Below are 20,882 nucleotides of genomic sequence, written 5' to 3' on the forward strand. Positions count from 1 at the left end.
TGTGAAAATGCTGTATATACTGAATGTGTGTGTATTTGCTGTATGTGTGTATATTGGGGGCGAGGCGGCTGTATGTAGGTGTGTTACTGGAGAGGCATGTGTATGTAGCAGTGTTACTGGGGATGAGGTGGCTGTATGTAGCTGTGTTACTGGAGAGGCATGTGTATGTAGCGGTGTTACTGGGGGGTGAGGCGGCTGTATGTAGCTGTGTTACTGGAGAGGCATGTGTATGTAGCGGTGTTACTGGGGATGAGGCGGCTGTATGTAGGTGTGTTACTGGGGGCGAGGCGGCTGTATGTAGGTGTGTTACTGGGGGCGAAGCGGCTGTATGTAGCTGTGTTACTGGGGATGAGGCGGCTGTGTGTAGCTGTGTTACTGGGGGGTGAGGCGGCTGTATGTAGCTGTGTTACTGGAGAGGCATGTGTATGTAGCGGTGCTACTGGGGATGAGGCGGCTGTATGTAGGTGTGTTACTGGGGGAGAGGCGGCTGTATGTAGCTGTAATACTGGGGGTGAGGCGGCTGTATGTAGCTGTGTTACTGGGGGTGAGGGGGCCGTATGTAGCTGTGTTACTGGGGGCGAGGCGGCTGTATGTAGCTGTGTTACTGTGAGTGAGGCGGCTGTATGTAGCTGTGTTACTGGTGAGGCGTCTGTAATGTAGCTGTGTTACTGGGGGCGAGGCGGCTGTATGTAGCTGCGTTACTGGGGATGAGGCGGCTGTATGTAGCTGTGTTACTGGTGATGCGGCTGTATGTAGCTGTGTTACTGGGGATGAGGCGACTGTGTGTAGCTGTGTTACTGGGGGGTGAGGCGGCTGTATGTAGCTGTGTTACTGGAGAGGCATGTGTATGTAGCGGTGTTACTGAGGATGAGAAGGCTGTATGTAGGTGTGTTACTGGGGGCGAGGCGGCTGTATGTAGCTGTAATACTGGGGGTGAGGCGGCTGTATGTAGCTGTGTTACTGGGGGTGAGGGGGCCATATGTAGCTGTGTTACTGGGGGCGAGGCGGCTGTATGTAGCTGTGTTACTGTGAGCGAGGCGGCTGTATGTAGCTGTGTTACTGGTGTGGCGTCTGTAATGTAGCTGTGTTACTAGGGGCGAGGCGGCTGTATGTAGCTGTGTTACTGGGGATGAGGCGGCTGTATGTAGCTGTGTTACTGGTGATGCGGCTGTATGTAGCTGTGTTACTGGGGGCGAGGCGGCTGTATGTAGCTGTGTTTCTGGGGGCGAGGCGGCTGTATGAAGCTGTGTTACTGGGGGTGAGGCGGCTGTATGTAGGTCTGTTACTGGGGGCGAGGTGGCTGTATTTAGCTGTGTTACTGGGGGCGAGGCGGCTGTATGTAGCTGTGTTACTGGGGGTGATGCGGCTGTATGTAGCTGTGTTACTGGGGGTGATGCGGCTGTATGTAGGTGTGTTACTGGGGGTGATGCGGCTGTATGTAGCTGTGTTACTCGGGGTGAGGCGGCTGTATGTAGCTGTGTTACTGGGGGCGTTGCGTCTGTATTTAGCTGTGTTACTGGGGGTGAGGCAGCTGTATGTAGCTGTGTTACTGGGGGCGAGGCGGCTGTATGTAGCTGTGTTACTGGGGATGAGGCGGCTGTATGTAGCTGTGTTACTGGTGATGCGGCTGTATGTAGCTGTGTTACTGGGGGCGAGGCGGCTGTATGTAGCTGTGTTTCTGGGGGCGAGGCGGCAGTATGAAGCTGTGTTACTGGGGGTGATGCGGCTGTATGTAGGTGTGTTACTGGGGGCGTTGCGTCTGTATTTAGCTGTGTTACTGGGGGTGAGGCGGCTGTATGTAGGTGTGTTACTGGGGGTGATGCAGCTGTATGTAGCTGTGTTACTGGGGGGTGATGCGGCTGTACTTAGCTGTGTTACTGGGGGTGAGGCGGCTGTATGTAGCTGTGTTACTCGGGGTGATGCGGCTGTATGTAGCTGTGTTACTCGGGGTGAAGCGGCTGTATGTAGTTGTGTTACTGGGGGCGTTGCGTCTGTATTTAGCTGTGTTACTGGGGGTTAGGCGGCTGTATGTAGCTGTGTTACTGGGGGTGAGGCGGCTGTATGTAGATGTGTTACTATGGATGAAGCGGCTGTATGTAGCTGTGTTACTACGGATGAGGCGGCTGTATGTAACTGTGTTACTTGGGATGAGGCGGCTGTATATAGATGTATTACTGGGGATCAGGCGGCTGTATGTAGCTGTGTTACTGGGGGCGAGGCGGCTGTATATAGATGTATTACTGGGGATCAGGCGGCTGTATGTAGCAGTGTTACTGCGTGGATAGTGAGCAGGAAGACGTGTATGCACGCTGCACACAGTGGGGGCCTCCACCAGATTTTGCGCCCAGGGGCCCCCACCAACCTTAATCCGGCCCTGTGTATATGTCTCAATTTTTTTCTATACTCTATATAAACAATTTAACTACCGTACTTGGCCCTTTTTTGTGTAGTCAATTTTTACTCTCCTCACCTTAAAATCTGTAACTTTTTTATTTTTTGTTTTCAGAGCTGTCTGAGGACTTGTTTTCTGTGTAAAAAATTGTGCTTTGTATTGACTATTTTTAATTATCCATGCCGTATACTGGGAAGTGGGGGGGGGGGGAATTTTACTGTGATTTCTTATGACTTTCACTGTGCACTCTAAATGACATGTCTCTTTTTTTCTTTTGGTAAGTACAATAACAGGGATACCAAAGGTTTTTTTGTGTTTTAATACATTTTTTAAAAATGAAAACTTTATGTATGAAAAAAAAATTTTCTTTGTTTAGCCATCTTCTGACACTATTAACCTTTTTATGCTTCAGTGTACAGAACTCTGTAAGGTGTCATTTTTTTAAAATGAGCTTACATTTTCATTGCTATCATTTTGGGGACTATATGACCTTTTGATCACTATTTACAAAATTTTTATGCGTTTCAAAATGGAAAAAAGTGTCATTTCAGAAATTTTGTGCGCTATCTTCCCTTACAGGATTCAATGCCAGAAAAAAATGGGTTTTTTTTTTCATATTTTGTCATGCAGCCATACCTAAACTGTTTAACATTTATTTTGTTTACTATCAGTTCTTTGAACTTTCAGGTTTTTTTAAATTACTATTTTTAGACCCTCTGATGATGTTACAAGGGCGCTAATGTGTGCCAACATGGCAGTGCCTATCCAGTGGGGTTGTAAACATTCGACCACAGCAGGTGAACTTGCACGATTGATTCCAGTGCTGATCACAGCAGTCAAGGGCAGGTGTCTACTGATGCAGCAGACTCCTAATCTAGGAGGGCTTAGGCCGCGGTCACACGATCCGCTAGGCGTCCGTTCATAACGCGACGCTAGCGCACAGGGGGCGGTCCTCGGGCCGAACGCACATGCGTTAACAGGGAAACGCATGCGATCGGCTTATCAATCGCATGCGTTTCCCTGTTAACGCATGTGCGGTCGGGCCGAGGACCGCCCCCTGTGCGCTAGCGTCGCGTTATGAACGGACGCCTAGCGGATCGTGTGACCGCGGCCTTAGTCAGATTATATAACCGCTTAATGACATGTGATGGTATAGTACATCAAGGTACTGAGACCTATGCATACAGAGCTGGTGAGATCTATTCACACACCTCTAAAACCAGCAAAGGTGCTCTCTGAAACTCGCTGGCCTGTTGTGGTATGATCTGAATTAGATTCTTTCTCCAGCAGGGTCTAATTCAGATGCAACAAATTCACAATGTACTATAAATGAAGTTGTATTGCATAATATAATATAAGCAATGAGGGCCTCTTCAGTTCAAGTACCCAAGGTGGCGTAAGAAAAAAATCTTAAAAAAAATAAAACTTCAAATCACTTCTCTTTACCTACCGTATATTCCGGCGTATAAGACGACCTGGTGTATAAGACGACCCCCCTACTTTCCTGTTTAAAATATAGAGTTTAAGATATATTCGCCGTATAAGACTACCCCTTTTCCAACGCATACAAAACACCGGTAAAAATTTAAAAAAAAAAACTGATTTGAATTTAACATGGTCCTTTTTTTAATTTAAATGCAGGTATATAGCAGGAAAACTGTCGCTCATAAACATAAGGCATACAACAACAACATTACCATCGTCCATTTTACTGTAAATGTTACCATACTGTACCTTAAATTTTTATTTTATTAAATATTCCATGCCATGTACTCAGAAGCAGGAAAAAAATTCCAAATGCAATGAAAATGGTGAAAAAAAGCATTTGCGCCATTTTCTTGTGGGCTTGGATATTACATCTTTCACTGAGCGCCCCAAATTACATGTCTACTTTATTCTTTGGGTCGGTACGATTACGGGGATACCAAATTTGTATAGGTTTTATAATGTTTTCATACATTTACAAAAATGAAAACCTCCTGTACAAAAATTATTTTTTTGATTTTGCCAACTTCTGGTGCTAATAACTTTTTTATACTTTGGTGTACGGAGCTGTGGATGGTGTCATTTTTTGCGAAATTTGATAATATTTTCAATGATATCATTTTTAGGACTGTACGACCTTTTGATCACTTTTTATAGATTTTTTTATATTTTTCAAAATGGCAAAAAAGTGCCATTTTCGACTTTGGGCGCTATTTTCCGTTACGGGGTTAAACGCATTGAAAAACCGTTATCATATTTTGATAGACCGGGCATTTTTGGATGCGTCGATACCTGATGTATTTATGATTTTTACTGTTTATTTATATTTATGTCAGTTCTAGGGAAAGGGGGGTGATTTGAAATTTTAGGGTTTTTTATTATAATTTTTTTTTTTTTAACTTTTTTAAATTTTTATTTATACTATTTTTCAGACTCCCTAGGGTACTTTAACCCTAGGTCAGGGATGGCAAACCTTTTAGAGAACAAGTGCCCAAACTTCAACAAAGACCCGCTTATTTATCGCAAAGTGCCAACACAGAAATTTAATTTGTGATTTATACTCCCTTCTCTGTCACAGTTTTCATTGATACCAGCACCCTGAGGACACCAATAAAGCAGAAAATAGTCCCAGGTAGAGCTGTCACTCTAAAATAGCTCTGTGCACAGCAAGTCCCGGGCTGTCTGTGACTGCAGGAAGATACCTGGAGTCATCTCTGGTGATGGCCTGAGTGCCCACAGAAAGGGCTCTGAGTGCCACCTCTGGCACCAGTGCCATAGGTTAGCCATCACTGCCCTAGGTTGTCTGATCGATCCTACCATATACTGCCATACTACAGTATGGCAGTATATGGGAATTTTCCTCATTCATTACAATGTGCTATCAGCACATTGTAATGAAGGGGTTAAAATGAAATAGCCTCGGGTCTTCGGAAGACCTGAGGCTACCATGGAGACTGATCACCGCCCCCGATGACGTCACGGGGAGTGGCGATCCCAGGTAAGATGGCGGCACCCATGCGCCGCTATCTTTTTGAGGCTGCCGCTGTGCTAGCACCGATCGCGGGTGTTACCGGTAAGCCTTTGCTGCAATATGCAGCAAAGATTTACCGGCTATGGAGAGGGCTCAGCCCGTGAGCCCTCTCCATGCAGCGCGACCCGACTGCCGCCGTGAATACACGGCGGGCGGTCGGGATTACCGGCGTATAAGACGACCCCAGAGAAGACAGAAGATTTTTCTGTCTTCAAAAGTCGTCTTATACGCCGGAATATACGGTACATGAAAAATATATAGGTATAGATTTTTTTAAATGTATTAAAACATAATAAAAGCAATGTATATTTGTGATCTGTGATTGTTGTGACCCTAAGAATAAAGGGGAGGTGTCATTTGGAATCCACACTAGAAGATGTAAAAGAATACAAAAAGGCCATAGGAAAGTAGCACAAATGCTTCCCAGTTCAGTTGCCACAAATATAAAAATAGGGACACTAGAATGCACAATTTGCTATGCAGAAAAGGAGTCTAAATTGTAATGCAAAAAAAGGAAAAATGGCATCAACATCAAAAGTATGAGTATAAGTACCTCATAATGCAAATTTTCAATATTTGTCCTTCATGTATGTCTTTCTTTTATTTTTTGTTTACAAATGGCAACATTTCTGTAGTAATATTGGTAAGCCTCATTTATGAAGTGCTTCTATTTATTCTCTCTGCAGGCTGCTTCACGTCATGAGTCACTAACCAGTCTGAACCTAGCAAAGAAAGAAAAGTGGCGACAAGAAAATGAAAATAAGCCTTGAATAAGTGGAAGAGATCTTGAGATGTGTAGTACAGCTTAAAGGGGTTTTATCATCAGGGCATTCACATTCAGTTTCATTAATCTGCCATATATAAACATTTCTTCAATTAGATGTTATTAAAAAAAATTTACCTGTGTGAAGATAATTTCTCATTAATGTAGTCATATGGTCCCTCAGAAATAAGACTGTGTCCTTGGATACAGCCACCTGTGTCCGGGAGTTACTGCATGTCCCCCAGCCATCCTGTGGTAATGATTGCTGAAGCCAGGTGGTCAGGCAGGACTCAATTGCGCTGCCAGAGAGTGCGGTGGTCGTATCCGAGGAAGCTATCTTTTTTCTAAGGGACAACATTACTACATTTATGAGAAATTATCTTCACACAGGAACATTTTTTTTAATATCCAATTGAATAAATGTTTACATATGGCAAATGCATTAAATTAAATGTAAATGTCCAGATGGGAATAACCCTTCATTTTAATATTCAGAAACTTCTTAAAATAATTCTAGTATATGTACACTGAAGAATGTATGAACAATGTATGATCACTTGTATGATTTTTTTTCAGAAATAATGAACCATATATACTCGAGCATAAGCCGACCCACTTTAAGCCGATTAAACAAATTCTACATAAAAAAACTGGGAAAACGTATTAACTCGAGTATATGTCTAGGGTGGGAAATGCAGCATCTACTGGTAAATTTCAAAAATAGATACCAATAAAATAAAATTTATTGAGGCATCAGTAGGCAGAAACCTCCACTAACAAAAAATGTCCAACAGCCTCCCTTCATCCTGCTCTGTAACATGCTGCCTGCAGAGAGAACACTATGTACAAGCTGCTTAGCTTCTGCTCCTCTATAACATGCTGCCTACAGATAGGACACTATGTACAATCTGCACAGCTCCACCTGCTCTATAAAACCCTGCCTGCAGATAAAACTATTTGTACAATCCACTTTCCTGCTATAGAGGACCGCCCAGGGGGCGTCGGAAGGTGGGTACACTTTTTTTTTCTTATAGGCTGGGCAGGGGCTGTATCCTGGGGGTTGCAGGGAGCTGCAGGCTGTATCCTGGGGGTTGCAGGCTGTATCCTGGGGGTTGCAGGGGGCTGCAGGCTGTATCCTGGGGGTTGCAGGGGGCTGCGGGCTGTATCCTGGGGGTTGCAGGGGGCTGCGGGCTGTATCCTGGGGGTTGCAGGGGGCTGTATCCTGGGGGTTGCAGGGGGCTGTATCCTGGGGGGCACGGGGCTGCAGGCTGTATCCTGGGGGGCACGGGGCTGCAGGCTGTATCCTGGGGGACAGGGGGCTGCGGGCTATATCCTGGGAGGCAGGGACTGTGGGCTATATACTGAGGGGCAGGAGCTGCGGCCTATATATTTTGGGGGGGGGGTAGGGACTGCAGGCTGTATACTGTGGACATACACTTGTGCACAAGGTAAAACTGCCATTATTATGAATTAAAGTTCAGTTTTGTTTCACAATTCCGCAGAACATGTAAACATACCTCCCAACATTTCCGGAAGAGAAAGAGGGACAAAATGGTGGCGATTCGCCCCCTAAGCCATACCCCTAACCAGTGAACAGCTTGTCAGACAGAGCATGCAGGGGCACTGGTAGCACCCCAGAGCTCTTCAGGCTTAAGTGCATCATTTTATAAAGTTTATTTTAGAAGGAATGAGGTCATGGATAACAAATATAAAAAGATAAGCACAGTCACAGTGCCCGGATCTATGAGTGCCTCTGGTTTATCATCCTTGATTTTGATGGTAAGATTGTATTTTTTTCCCCTACCAGGCCCATTGGGGGGTTTATATTCCTCAAAAATCCCTTTAATGACAGCCCAAAAGGTCAATTATAAGCTCTTTAATATAAACCCAGAACCAAGCATTGTTAATGGGAAACAAACAGAAGCTGATGGTCAGCTCAAGGTTGGCGAATGACTAGGTGCAAAGGTAACAATAACTGTGACAAACCCCCAATTTCACGTGTCTTGGGGTGTGATTACCCTAGAGAGCCTCGCAATATAGCATTTAAAGCCCCGCCCACCTACACAAGATGGCACCTTTACACTAAATTCTACTCTCTTAGCACTGACACTCAATCAAATTTTTAGCTAAAACCATAGCTGCCACCACCCATAATTTTTTCATTAAATTATAATAAAAAAGCAAATAGGGTCCTCTCTGCACAATTCCCTCAACAATTTAGAAATCCCAAATCATGGATTACACAATTAGCTATATGATTACTTAAAATAGATATTGGTAACACCCTTTCTTGGAAACTTGAATTCTTTAAGACGACATGCAGAGACTTAAATAATTAAATACACGGGTGTGCAGTGAAAACATAAAAAATACAAGTGTCAGAAACAAGAATTGCAAAGAAAATACTCAAAATACATACACAGAGTTATAAAAATAAAAAGGGATAAAAAAAGAACAGCTGAAAGTTACTCACAGCTGCGAGACCTAGGGTTTTTTGGCCAATCTTCAAGGTGGTGATGGGGTCTCGAAAAACTGACAATGGCCATTTGCATAACCCAGTAATTTAGAGTTTTTGGAGACTGAGAGATGGATGTTCATTTGCTATATGAACTTCAACGCTCTCTCAGTGAGCCACATTTGTGAGTTTTTATAAAAACTCATAATTCTTCACAGAAAATAGTTGCAATGATGCAAGCATCTTCAATTGCCTGAGTACCCCATTCTCTAGCACCCCGTAGCAAATTTAGTGTTGCTACACTTAAAATCAATGGTGTAATGTGATCTGACCAGGTTCTCATATAGCTTAAGTCCTGAGATTTTGAAGGCATCTGAAATAATTCTGCTTTACCCAATGCTATTATCGGGTACCAAACCAAGGTTTCTCTGACAAATCTTGTCTGGGTCCTAAAGTGTAATTAAAAGGGTTGGCCACTTTAATCAACTTATGCTATGGGGGTTTGGTGCAGGAAATAAAAAAAATAGCTTCCTATGGAATTTCCAAGCATTGTCCTGATCCTCCTTGGTCATTTGGAGGAGTCTTCATCTACTGTCTTCATACCGTCACTACACGTCCATGGCCAACCCCCTAGACAGGAGGAACATGTGACGTTCCTCCCTTCCTGGTCACACTCCTGCAATTCAGCCTGTCGTGTGAGTGGAGGAACAGCTATGGTGCCCGCTAATCGCGCTAAAGTCAGCCCTTGGTGTTAGTGGCAGCCAGTTATCACAAAATGCAGAATATCAACTCACAGTTTCTTTATTCCAGAACTTTAATGAAATAACGGTAACAGGCCTTGTGTCCTGTTGCAAGGCTAACTAAAAACAGATGTCAGAAGTCTCTTCTGTTCTCTTCTGGTGCTTTTTAGCCACAGGGAGTCTAGTATCAACTGCAATCAGGGACTTCAAGGCAGAGCTGGATTTACAATTATCAAATACAACTTGTTAGGTTCGAAACACACTGCTGTTCAGATTTCAGTTTCAAGCTTTTGCTTAAAGGGAACCTGTCACCAGGAGACCCATTTTTAGCACTTCCCCAGTCCCCACAGAGCATAGTACATACACTGCCAAAGTGTTTTTGTATAAAAATTGGTTTTGCAGAAAAAAAGATATGTTATATTGTACCTGTCATTAGCATCTGCTGTGTGACTAGGCAGTTGCCCAATGGGAGGGGCTGGAAAGGAGCAGTTCCCCCCCACCCTTGGGAAACATGTGACCTTTTCAAATATATGAATAACTCCCCACACTCGGGATTGGCTGTAGAGGAGCAGGGGGCGTCACTAAGCCAAGTGATGGGTGTTTTCATATATTTGAAAAGGTCACATGGAGTAGCTGTTCCCCAAGGGTGGGGGGGGACTGCTCCTTTCCAGCCCCTCCCATTTGGCAACTGCCTAGTCACACAGCAGATGCTAATGAAAGGTACAATATAACATATCTTTTTTTCTGTAAAACCAATGTTTTATACAAAAACACTTTGGCAGCGAATTAACTATGCTCTGTGGGGACTGGGGGAGTGCTAAAAATGGGTCTCCTGGCGACAGGTTCCCTTTTAGAAAATGAGAAAATGAAAGTGAATGGATCCGTTATAAATCCCGTTTAAGTTAATGCAATTCTTAATGTCATCCGTTGTCATGTGTTAGACAGTCATTTGTTTTTCTTCCATTTACTGGACAGAAAAATTATGGTGTTCAAAGTACTGATTCCTAATGGATACTAACCGGACTGGGCTGGCTTTTCAAAAAATATAAACATGTACTCACCGCCTTCGCTCCTGATGTCTTGTGCCGCGGTCTGTGCCTGTGTTCCCGCCAGCCAAGGTGCTTTCTTTAAGCATTTGCATTACATTTTAATTGTGTGTTTTAACTTTCCTGGCTTCCTGACGAAATACTCTGTTTAGTCTCAGGGGTTGTTGTGCTGCTCAATCCTCCGCTCTCAGCCCCTAGCTCTGTGTTCCTTTATAGTAACAGATGTTACTGAGGAGTCTGCAGCACAGACAAGTCAGATGTTGTTTTTTTTAAAGAGAACCCGTCAGGCAAAATAACCCCCTAATCTAAATATATTTTCATAAAATGCCATTAGAAAGCATTGCTCCTCTATTCCTTCATTGTCCCTCTACATGCCTGTAACCCTAAGCAATGAGGTCCTAAAGCTTTATGCAAATGACCTGTGAGATGTCCGATGAGTCATTATCATATTCAAACTGTCCGGCTTATTCATGAGTGGGAGGCACAGCCACACCTCCAGTGCTTGACTGACAGTCTGTATAATGATGTGAGGTATAATGGTTTAATGGCTCCTCCATGCCCTTCCTGGTGCTGGTGCCCCCTGCAGCCTGTGTGTATGAGATACTCCTATACACATGACTGACAGCCTGTATAATGGTGCAATGGCTCCTCCATGTGCTTCCTGGTACTGGTGGCCACACGCCCTGCAGCCTGTGTGTGTGTATAGGAGAGATACAACAGCTCCAGGATGCAGCCATGTTATAGCAGGACATGTCAGGTACATGTGTAGCTGATGTCTGTGTCTCTGTGTATCAGGAGAATGCAACAAGTCAGCAGATAAAGCACAAACACTAGCAATGCATTACTATACATTACACAGACATGAGCACGGGGAGAAGGGGGAGGGGGAACAGGGGTGACATCACTGCCTCTGACCATGTGACCAGCCTCATCTACATAATAAAGAAAAGATGATTTTGCAATGATTAATGTATGAATTGACTAGATAAAGGTTGGGATGGAATCCTTGAGAGCTGCTCCAACAGGTAGTGGTGACAGGACAAGTGACACAGACCTGATGACAGGTGTCCTTTAAATGCATGCAAAGCCCAGCCCCTGGGACTGCACAGATGATTCCATCAGGGTGCAGGGTAAGTTACAACACACCATTAAATTGTAATGCAAATGCTCAGAGAAGGCAGATTTGCACTGCAGGTGTCATGGGCTGAAAATGAGGTACCTGGTGACAGGTTCCCTTTAAGGGCAATGGATATATTATAAAAGGTAACTTCATATTTTCTTAGAGTATAGACTGCAATGGCCGCATGGCACCATACGTGTTCTGCACCATTCCGTAGCCGTTGTCCTATCTCACAATATCCATGTCCTTTCCCACAATACACGCGGTCCCCTACTTAAGAACACCTGACTTGCATATGACCCCTAGTTACAAACGGCCCTCTGGATATTGGTAATTTGCTGTACTATAGCCTTAGGCTACAATAAATAGCTATAACTGTTATCACAGGTGTCTACAATGAAGCTTTATTGTTAATCCTGGTTCTAATGACAATCCAACATTTTTAAAATCCAATTGTCACAGAGACCAAAAAAAATTTGGCTGGGATTACAATGATAAAGTATACGGTTCCGACTAACATACAAACTCAACTTAAGAACAAACCTACAGAACTTATCTTGTATGTAACCCGGGACTGCCTGTACATCGCTATGGGGAGGGGCAGGGGTGAGCGCTCAACCCCTCCTCCTCTCCTGGGCGCCACCATGCTACGGCATGGCGGACACACGGTCGTGTGAATGTAGCCTTAGCCAGGGCCGGATTAAGGTTGGTGGGGGCCCCTGGGCACAAAATCTGGTGGAGGCCCCCGACTTAGACAATGATTTAAATTTTTACTAGACATTGATATGCGTTTCTGGGATTTGTGTACAAACGCATACAAAATTGTACAAGAATATAACTACTATAATACTGCCCCCTATGTACATGAATATAACTACTATAATACTGCTCCTATTTATAAGAATATAACTACTATAATACTGCCCCCTATGTACAAGAGTATAACTACTATAATACTGCCCCCTATGTACAAGAGTATAACTACTATAATACTGCCTCCTATGTACAAGAATATAACTACTATAATACTGCCCTATATGAACAAGAATATAACTACTATAATACTGCCCCTATGTACAAGAATATAACTACTATAATACTGCCCTATATGAACAAGAATATAACTACTATAATACTGCCCCTATGTACAAGAATATAACTACTATATTACTGCCCCCTATGTACAAGAATATAACTACTATAATACTGCCCCCTATGTGCAAGAATATAACTACTATAATACTGCCCCCTATGTACAAGAATATAACTACTATAATACTGCCCCTATGTACAAGAATATACAAGAATATAACTACTATAATACTGCCCCCTATGTACATGAATATAACTACTATAATACTGCTCCTATTTATAAGAATATAACTACTATAATACTGCCCCCTATGTACAAGAGTATAACTACTATAATACTGCCCTATATGAACAAGAATATAACTACTATAATACTGCCCCTATGTACAAGAATATAACTACTATAATACTGCCCTATATGAACAAGAATATAACTACTATAATACTGCCCCTATGTACAAGAATATAACTACTATAATACTGCCCCCTATGTACAAGAATATAACTACTATAATACTGCCCCCTATGTGCAAGAATATAACTACTATAATACTGCCTCCTATGTACAAGAATATAACTACTATAATACTGCCCCTATGTACAAGAATATACAAGAATATAACTACTATAATACTGCCCCCTATGTACAAGAATATAACTACTATAACAATACCCCTATGTACAAGAATATAACTACTATAATACTGCCTATGTACAAGAGTATAACTACTATAATACTGCCCCCTATGTACAAGAATATAACTACTATAATACTGCCCCCTATGTACAAGAATATAACTACTATAATACTGCCCCCTATGTACAAGAATATAACTACTATAATACTGCCCCCTATGTACAAGAATATAACTACTATAATACTGCCCCCTATGTACAGGATAAGAATATAACTACTATAATACTGAACTATTATAGTATAATATAATACTAGAACTAATATAAAAATAAACAGTAAAAACCATTAAAGTGTTAGTTATCCCTGTATCTCAAAATGTCTGATCTATCAAAATATAATAATGGTTAATCTCGGTGTTGAACCCAGTGACGCAAAATAGTGCCCAACTGTATGAAAAGTCAAGTCTTCAGAAGGTCATACAGTCCCCAAAATGGTAGCAAAGAAAACATCATCCCGCAAAAATTCACATCTCACATATCTCCACATACCAAAGTAAGAAAAATGTATTAGCACCAGAATATAGCGAAACAGAGAACTTTCTTTTTGTACAGAAGGTTTGTAATTTTTTAAATGTATTAAAAGACAATAAACACAATAAATTCGGTATTCCCGTGATCGTACTGAGCCAAAGAATAAAGGAAATTAGTCATTTGGGGTGCACAGTGAAAGCCTTAAAAACCAAGCCAAATAAAAAAAGGCATGAATGCGTTTTTTCACCAATTTTACTGCATTTGGAATTTTTTCCCGCTTCCCAGTACACGACATGGAATAATACCGTAAATACCATCATTATGAAGTGCAATTTGTTATGCAGAAAACAAACCATCACAGAGGTCTTTACGTGGAAAAATAAAAAAAAGTTATAGATTTTTAAGTTGGGGAGTGAAAAATGGAATTCAAGAAAATGAAAAAGGGCCTGGTCGTTAAGATTAACAATAGATCTAGTGCCAACCTAATAGTATCCCACAATAACAATAAAGTGCTCACTTTAATTAGTATTTGAATAATTAGTGTCCCAGCCCTCCTAATAATCTACTGTAGTTTTAATTACAAATAGTGAGTCCCTCACCTTCCCCAGCAGTGCCCCCTCCCCCACATACACTTCAAGTCTCACAGAGAGATAACATAAACAATTGGGCAGCAGAGGTTATTCAATACATTACCCTGCTGCTTTTAAAGCTGCTCTCACCTCTGGCCTTCCCCACGCTGTAAGTCTCCATGGGGTCCAGGCAGCGTTCTGCCATTCAGCCTGCAGCCGGGCCCGCGCTCCGGAGCGCAACACATTGTAAGTGCCGACACTCCTCCACGCTACACAGGTCGCGCAAATAAACGTATATAGCGCAACCTGCGTAGCTAACATGCAGGCCAGGTTCGGTGAATACAATCACCAGTCCTCTACTGCTAGAAGGGAGAAATACACTGCAGGCAGCATTCAGAGCTACAGTCACTCACAGCAGACTGTACTATGAAGGGAGCGAGTGGCCATACATATGACTCGTCGGCTGTATCGAATATTGTGAGTGAGAGCGATGCTTTGCAGAGTCGCCGCAGCGCATCGCTCTCAGAGAGTGACAGGCAGCTCACAGCTGAGTGTCAGGAAGCATCGGCGCGGATGCAAATCAAACTATGGGGACCCGACCCCGCTGTAACTCAATGTCCGTGTCGGCAGACATTGTCTGCTGGTGGAGGCCCCCTGCAGGGGGCTAGATGGTGGGGGCCCCGGGGCGCGAGCCCTGGGACCCCCGCCTATAATGCGGCCCTGGCCTTAGCGATAATTGAAGTGTACAAGGCTCTTAACCCCATAGCGCAATAAGACATAACCTTAATAATGAAGCGAATGCCCGTCGCTATCACCCGCGATTGGTGCTACCACTGATCGCAGGTGTTAACCCTTCGATCGTGGGCGCCGCCATCTTGGCTCCGATCATCGCTCCCCGTGACTTCATCGGGGAGCGGCGATCTGTTGTCATGACAGCCTGATATAAATATAAATAAACAGTAAAAATCATAAACACATTAGGTATCACCAATGTGCCCGATCTATCAAAATATAATTGATATTTCACTGCGTATAACCCCGTAAAGGAAAATAGCGCTCGAAGTCGCAAATGGCATTTTTTTGCCATTATGAAAAATAGAAAAAATTCTATAAAAAGTGATCAAAAGGTCGTACAGTCCTAAAAATAAAAGCATTGAAAACGTCATCAAAATCCGCAAAAAACGACACCCCCACAGCTCCGTACACCAAAGAATAAAAAAGTTATTAGCGCCAGATGGCAAAATCCCCCAAAAAAATTTTGTACAGGAGGTTTTAATTTTTTTAAATGTATGAAAACATAAAACCTATATAAATTTGGTATCCCCGTAATCGGACCAACCCAAAGAATAAAGTGGACATGTCATTTGGGGCATACAGTGAAATCCGTAATATCCAAGCCCACAAGAAAATGTCACAAATGTTTTTTTTTTCCAATTTCACTGCATTTGGAATTTTTTTCCCCCTTCCCAGTACACGGCATGGAATAATAAATACCATCTCTATGAAGTGTAATTTGTTACGCAGAAAACAAGTTGTCACACAGCTCTGGACATGGGAAAATAAAAAAGTTATGGATTTTTGATCATGGGGAGTGAAAAAGAAAAAACAAAAAAGGGCAAGGTCCTGAAAGGGTTAATACAGCACATGGGGCGTTGCAGCAGCATTCAGCACAGCCCCATGTAAGACACGTCACTGCTCTCCCTTCAGACAGCCTAATATATAGCCCCAGTTAAAAATATACACAGCATCACTGCCTCCTATCACGTCATATGTGAAGCGCCGCCCCTTCTTCGTCTACTAGCGATAGGTCTCCATTAAAGAGAAACCATCCAATCACAGCACACCCAATCTGACTGTTTAGCAAAGGTTCCGTACGCGGGCTAAGAAATTATGCGTCACTAGGGTGGGCGGGTCGTCCTCTGCTGTACGGCCGCAGTGTAGGCTCACTAGGAAGGGGGTTCCGTACACTGGCTCCGGAATACTACGTCACGTGTGGCGGAGCTTGTTCCAGCTGTAACTGGGCTCAGAGTGGGAAATAGAAACTGAGCATTTGAAGGGCTGTTCCACAGCTCTGTGTACTGGCATGAGGGCAGGTAGGTGGGCACGGTGGTAGAAGGCTAAGTAAGACTGGGGGACGGACGAAATCATTGAAAACTATAAAGTGCATGCGGCTACACTGTGCAGTGTGTGTGGAGTGATGGACATGCAGAATATTACATGGCAGCTATCCCAAGCAGTCTCTATTCCGAGCTGAGTGGAATCTGTCTCATGCACTTGTGTACAAGATAGATCCTCTGTATACATCGTATACATAGAATCCTCCACATAATCCCAGCAGAAGAATGGAGGAAAAGCCGGGTTTCTTCATCCTCTGCAGTAAGATGTTCTTGCTTTTGGTAGGAACTGGCTATGAACTAGAGAACTACGATAATGGCTTGTTGATAATAATAACAAGACTATACTTCACATTGTAAAAACAGATGGATGGTCAAATAGATAAAATTATATTCATACTTCATATTTTACTGGGTGAAAAGTACAGCCTTTCTTCAGGAGATAAATCCAGGCTTTCCTTCATGTGGGATGTAATTTCCGGCTTACATGGAATAGGCTTCTAAAGTGATAGGTCGCCTTTTATTTTCAGATGTCTAAAAATCTGTACCCCGTAGAACTTCTTGTAATTCCCAGTGGAATCGCTGGGATATTGTACTATAGGCATTCCCAAGTTCAAAGTAGCTTCTGTAGTTTGGTCTTAAGTTGAATTTGTATGGTAATTGGATCAGAAGTTTGCCCCAAGGATGATTGGATTTTCAAAATTTTGGATTTGTCTTTGATAACGTTTGCCCATGAGCGAGTGCAGTCAGTGAAAATCGCGCTGTGCACTGGAGGGATCTCTCAACCAGAATCTGATCACTGGAGTGCTGAATTAATTAAGAGGTTCGGGGTCAGGAGATCCCTTCAGTACACAGAGTGATTTTCACTGACTGCTCTTGCTCATGGACAAGAGGCCTTAGAGTTGACCGTTAAGTTCAGTATATTACCAGCTTTCAGAGAGCATCACCAGAGGTCACAGTGGGTAGTCTGTATGGGCATTTGTTACTCTGCCCATTGGAGATGAAGTGCTCTATGTTATTAATAATTTTCCGACCATAGCATATGATTGGAAAAAGCTTTGTACTCCACAAGGGAAAATCTGGGCCAACTTCAGCAGGAATCACAGCTAAAAGCCACAGCCGAATCTAGACATTTTGGCCATGGATACTAAACAAAGAACCCCATGAAAACGTGATTCTTTTAGAGGGGAACATATTGAGTAATTTGTATTACTCGGTGTTATAATTGGCATAACTTTTTTAGAAATGTCAGGGATGGGCAAATCCCAGAGTATTCAGGAAACTTTTATACTTCTATTTTTGCGTTGGGTTCTGTTGACCTCTACCATTTACAGCATTTTTATTTTCTGTGTATTATCTTTTAACAGGTTCAGGATTTTGTACCAAATTGTGGACCTGAAGAGTATCCCCATAATGCTGGTGTGTGACATATGTACACAGGAAGTGTCCTGTGAGGATGACATGAAAAGCCATTTACTTGTGGCGCACATGGAACAAGACTGCTGCTGTCCTTTCTGTACAGTTGCTGGTCTCACATACGATGAACTTAACTATCACATTCATACGGCTCACGCAGATGCCTTGGAACCATGGAGCAGTGATGAAGAGGTCAGTGAAGGTACAGCCTTCTCCACCTGCAGCTCCAATAATACACCAGACAAGGAGCCTGGCACAGGAAACCAAGAGATGACTCCTGAAGAAATCAAGGTTCCTCAAGAAGTAGAACCGAATATGAATAAAATGCAGAGCAGCTATAAAGAGGAGGAGGTTCCTAGAACGGCTGCGCCTCTCTGTACAATTTTAGAATCGATAGACAGCAAAAATAACAGCACTTTTGTAGCGGAAAACATTACCCCACCTAAAGCATCAGGAGCAGCTCTGGATGCCAGTGAAAGCCTAGTTGTGGACTGCCCCTTTTGTGGAGAAGCAAAGGACTCTGTAGAAAAACTTGAGCTTCATGTAGGAATAGAACATGCAGATCTCTTAGCCTCGCCCAATAAAGGTGAATGTTCTAAGTATAATATGTGTTAGAGTTAAAATGATAGGGAGTTTGCAATTAAAGGCATGTATATGCAATGCATGCTCTGCTGGGAAATAAAAATGCAAATAACCACCCCATAAAAACATATTTTCAGTAGTTAAAAAGGTCCATCCAAATCAGTAAATGTCTTAGTAGTGCACTTGGATCAGTTTAGGATAACACAGTATGTTACACCCCACCCCTCTTATTCAGAAGTCTATAATTTTCTCAGAAATTATATATCAGAGAAAAACAACATCCTGCAGAAAATGAATTTTTTAGATGCGCAACATTTTGTGATGTAACCTAATTTCGATACATTTGTCTCCATTAGAAAATGCACGACTGCAGTTTGAATGCCCCATGTGCTGTCTGGTTTGTGTCAATGGTTATATTTTACAAGAACATGTGAATCTGCACTTGGAAGAAAACACAGGTACTTTATTTTATATTAAAAAAAAATAGCATCATGTGCAGCTATCCATCTCTGGGGCCACAGCTACATACTTATACACACTCTCATAATCCTATGATCATTCTTCTTAGGTTTTACTGCACTTGAGTTATGTGTATCAGAGCAGAAAACACTAAGAAACTCCATGTGATGAGCAAAACTACAGTGGTAGCAGCTGCTATAGGCTCGTCATCTGACCCGACACTAAAGAATGGAGGATGTGCACCATTATATACAGTACATATTATGCTGCACATTGTACATCATATTATGTATATAATGTATATATATCCTGTGTGTAGCTGTGATGTGCATATACTGAATCTATACTGTCTATATATGCTGTATGTCTTTATACACTGTATGTGTGTATATGTGATGTGTATTATGTATATTTGTAAGGGGAAAAGGAGTCTATTCAGAAGTTTTCTATGGGGCCCTGCCTCTCTTAGTTACACCAAGTGATAATTTACACTTAAAGGGCATCTACCACCAGGATGGTAAACCAAGCACACTGACATACTGGTGTGTGACTACTCTGGCTGGATAGGCTCTTCTTTAAAGGAAACCTAGCATTTGATTTGATGCATTATGAACCAAACATACCTTGATACAGCTGTAGCTACACTGAAGCAGAATCATAACTTGTTTAATCCCTGAGTTGAGTGGTTTTGCTGAAAAAACTATTATAAAATTCAGGACCTTTGGAAAGCTGTGTGAGGCTGGCTGCCTTCATAAACACATTACACATGGAGCTTAGTCGAGACATGACTAATTGACCTGAGATGGATCACTCATACATGGCACCTGGGGAATGGTGCAGCAATTGATTATTCTGCCTTCAGGCACAAAACCGTGATTACATCATCTTGTGAGCAGTGCATAACTAATGTGCTAGGAAAAGCACTGAGCCCAGGCAAAGGAGTGACACAGCTTTAATATCATAATTTTATGATTGTTTTATCATCAAAACCACTCAGCTCAAGGATTAAGCAACATATGTTTCTGCATCAGTGTAGCTACATCATTCTCAAGGTATGTTTGCTTTATAATGCATCAAATCAAATTTTAGATTTTACTCAAGCTTCTTATGCCACTAAAAATACAATTATACTCTACCTCTAAGAAGACATAGCACAGTAATTAAAGTCATCGCTACGAACCTATACTACACAACAAAAAGGGTGGATTTTTTTATGACTCTCATCACTAATCACTGATTGCACAAGCACTTTTCATACAATAAAAGTTGACAATGCACAACATACATAAGGAATGTAGTCCAACAGCTATATAGGACTTTTAGTAGTAAAATACTTCAAATCTAATGCTGAAATCAGTGTTACTAATCAGAAGGCTCAAATAAATAGGCAATGCAACATTAAGTCATAAAAAAGATCTTGGTCATCATTTGATCTGACATACAACATATTAACCCTTTCTTCAATGCTTCTTTTATTGGTACATAGAGACCATTCTTGAGTAATAGTGGGTGACAGTAATGCACTAATTCCTCTCCAGCTACTGCAGGTGACATAAGGTAGTAAATTTCCCTTTGTGTTTAATACATACATAGTATGTGGCCAGTATGTATATAAATGGTATATAGACCCCCTCTATTGCCTCTATTGCCGAGGAGCGCTAGCAAAGGGTAGGAGTCACATGTGCGGACACAGTCAAACAGTAGAAGAGCAGCCAGAGTAAAAGTTTAAAGGAAAAATCTTGCGTTTAAATAAAGCATGATAAACTAGGAACACTTAATCATAGATCCAGGCACTGTGACTGTGGTAATCTTTTTATATTTGTTATCCACGGCCTCCTTCTTTCTAAAAATCAATGTTCAAATTATGCTAATGAGCCTGAAGGGCTCTTGGTGTGTTATGGAATTTGGGATCTTTTCCCCTCATCTATGGCCTACCTGCACTCCTCCATAT

At 42.3% G+C, this 20,882-nt stretch overlaps 2 protein-coding genes across 4 annotated transcripts in view; both read left to right on the forward strand.

Annotated features, from left to right (window-relative positions):
• Positions 1-6,839, forward strand: part of FAM162B (family with sequence similarity 162 member B) — a 25,815-nt gene extending 18,976 nt beyond the window's left edge. The window contains exon 5 of one of the 2 annotated variants that reach the window (XM_072141723.1): positions 6,095-6,839. In XM_072141723.1, the coding sequence (XP_071997824.1) occupies positions 6,095-6,178 (84 nt within the window). In that variant the 3' untranslated portion in view covers positions 6,179-6,839. The remainder of the gene's footprint in view (positions 1-6,094) is intronic. The other variant, XM_072141724.1, reaches the window with a different exon arrangement.
• A 9,379-nt stretch (positions 6,840-16,218) lies between these two features.
• Positions 16,219-20,882, forward strand: part of ZUP1 (zinc finger containing ubiquitin peptidase 1) — a 44,475-nt gene continuing 39,811 nt past the window's right edge. Inside the window, exons 1-3 of one of the 2 annotated variants that reach the window (XM_072141725.1) lie at positions 16,219-16,453; positions 17,842-18,476; positions 18,829-18,930. In XM_072141725.1, the coding sequence (XP_071997826.1) occupies positions 17,888-18,476; positions 18,829-18,930 (691 nt within the window). In that variant the 5' untranslated portion in view covers positions 16,219-16,453; positions 17,842-17,887. Of the gene's footprint in view, positions 16,454-16,549; positions 16,737-17,841; positions 18,477-18,828; positions 18,931-20,882 lie in introns of those variants that run through there. The other variant, XM_072141726.1, reaches the window with a different exon arrangement.

The sequence above is a fragment of the Engystomops pustulosus genome, chromosome 3, assembly GCF_040894005.1.
Source record: "Engystomops pustulosus chromosome 3, aEngPut4.maternal, whole genome shotgun sequence".
Classification (NCBI taxonomy): Eukaryota; Metazoa; Chordata; class Amphibia; order Anura; family Leptodactylidae; genus Engystomops; species Engystomops pustulosus.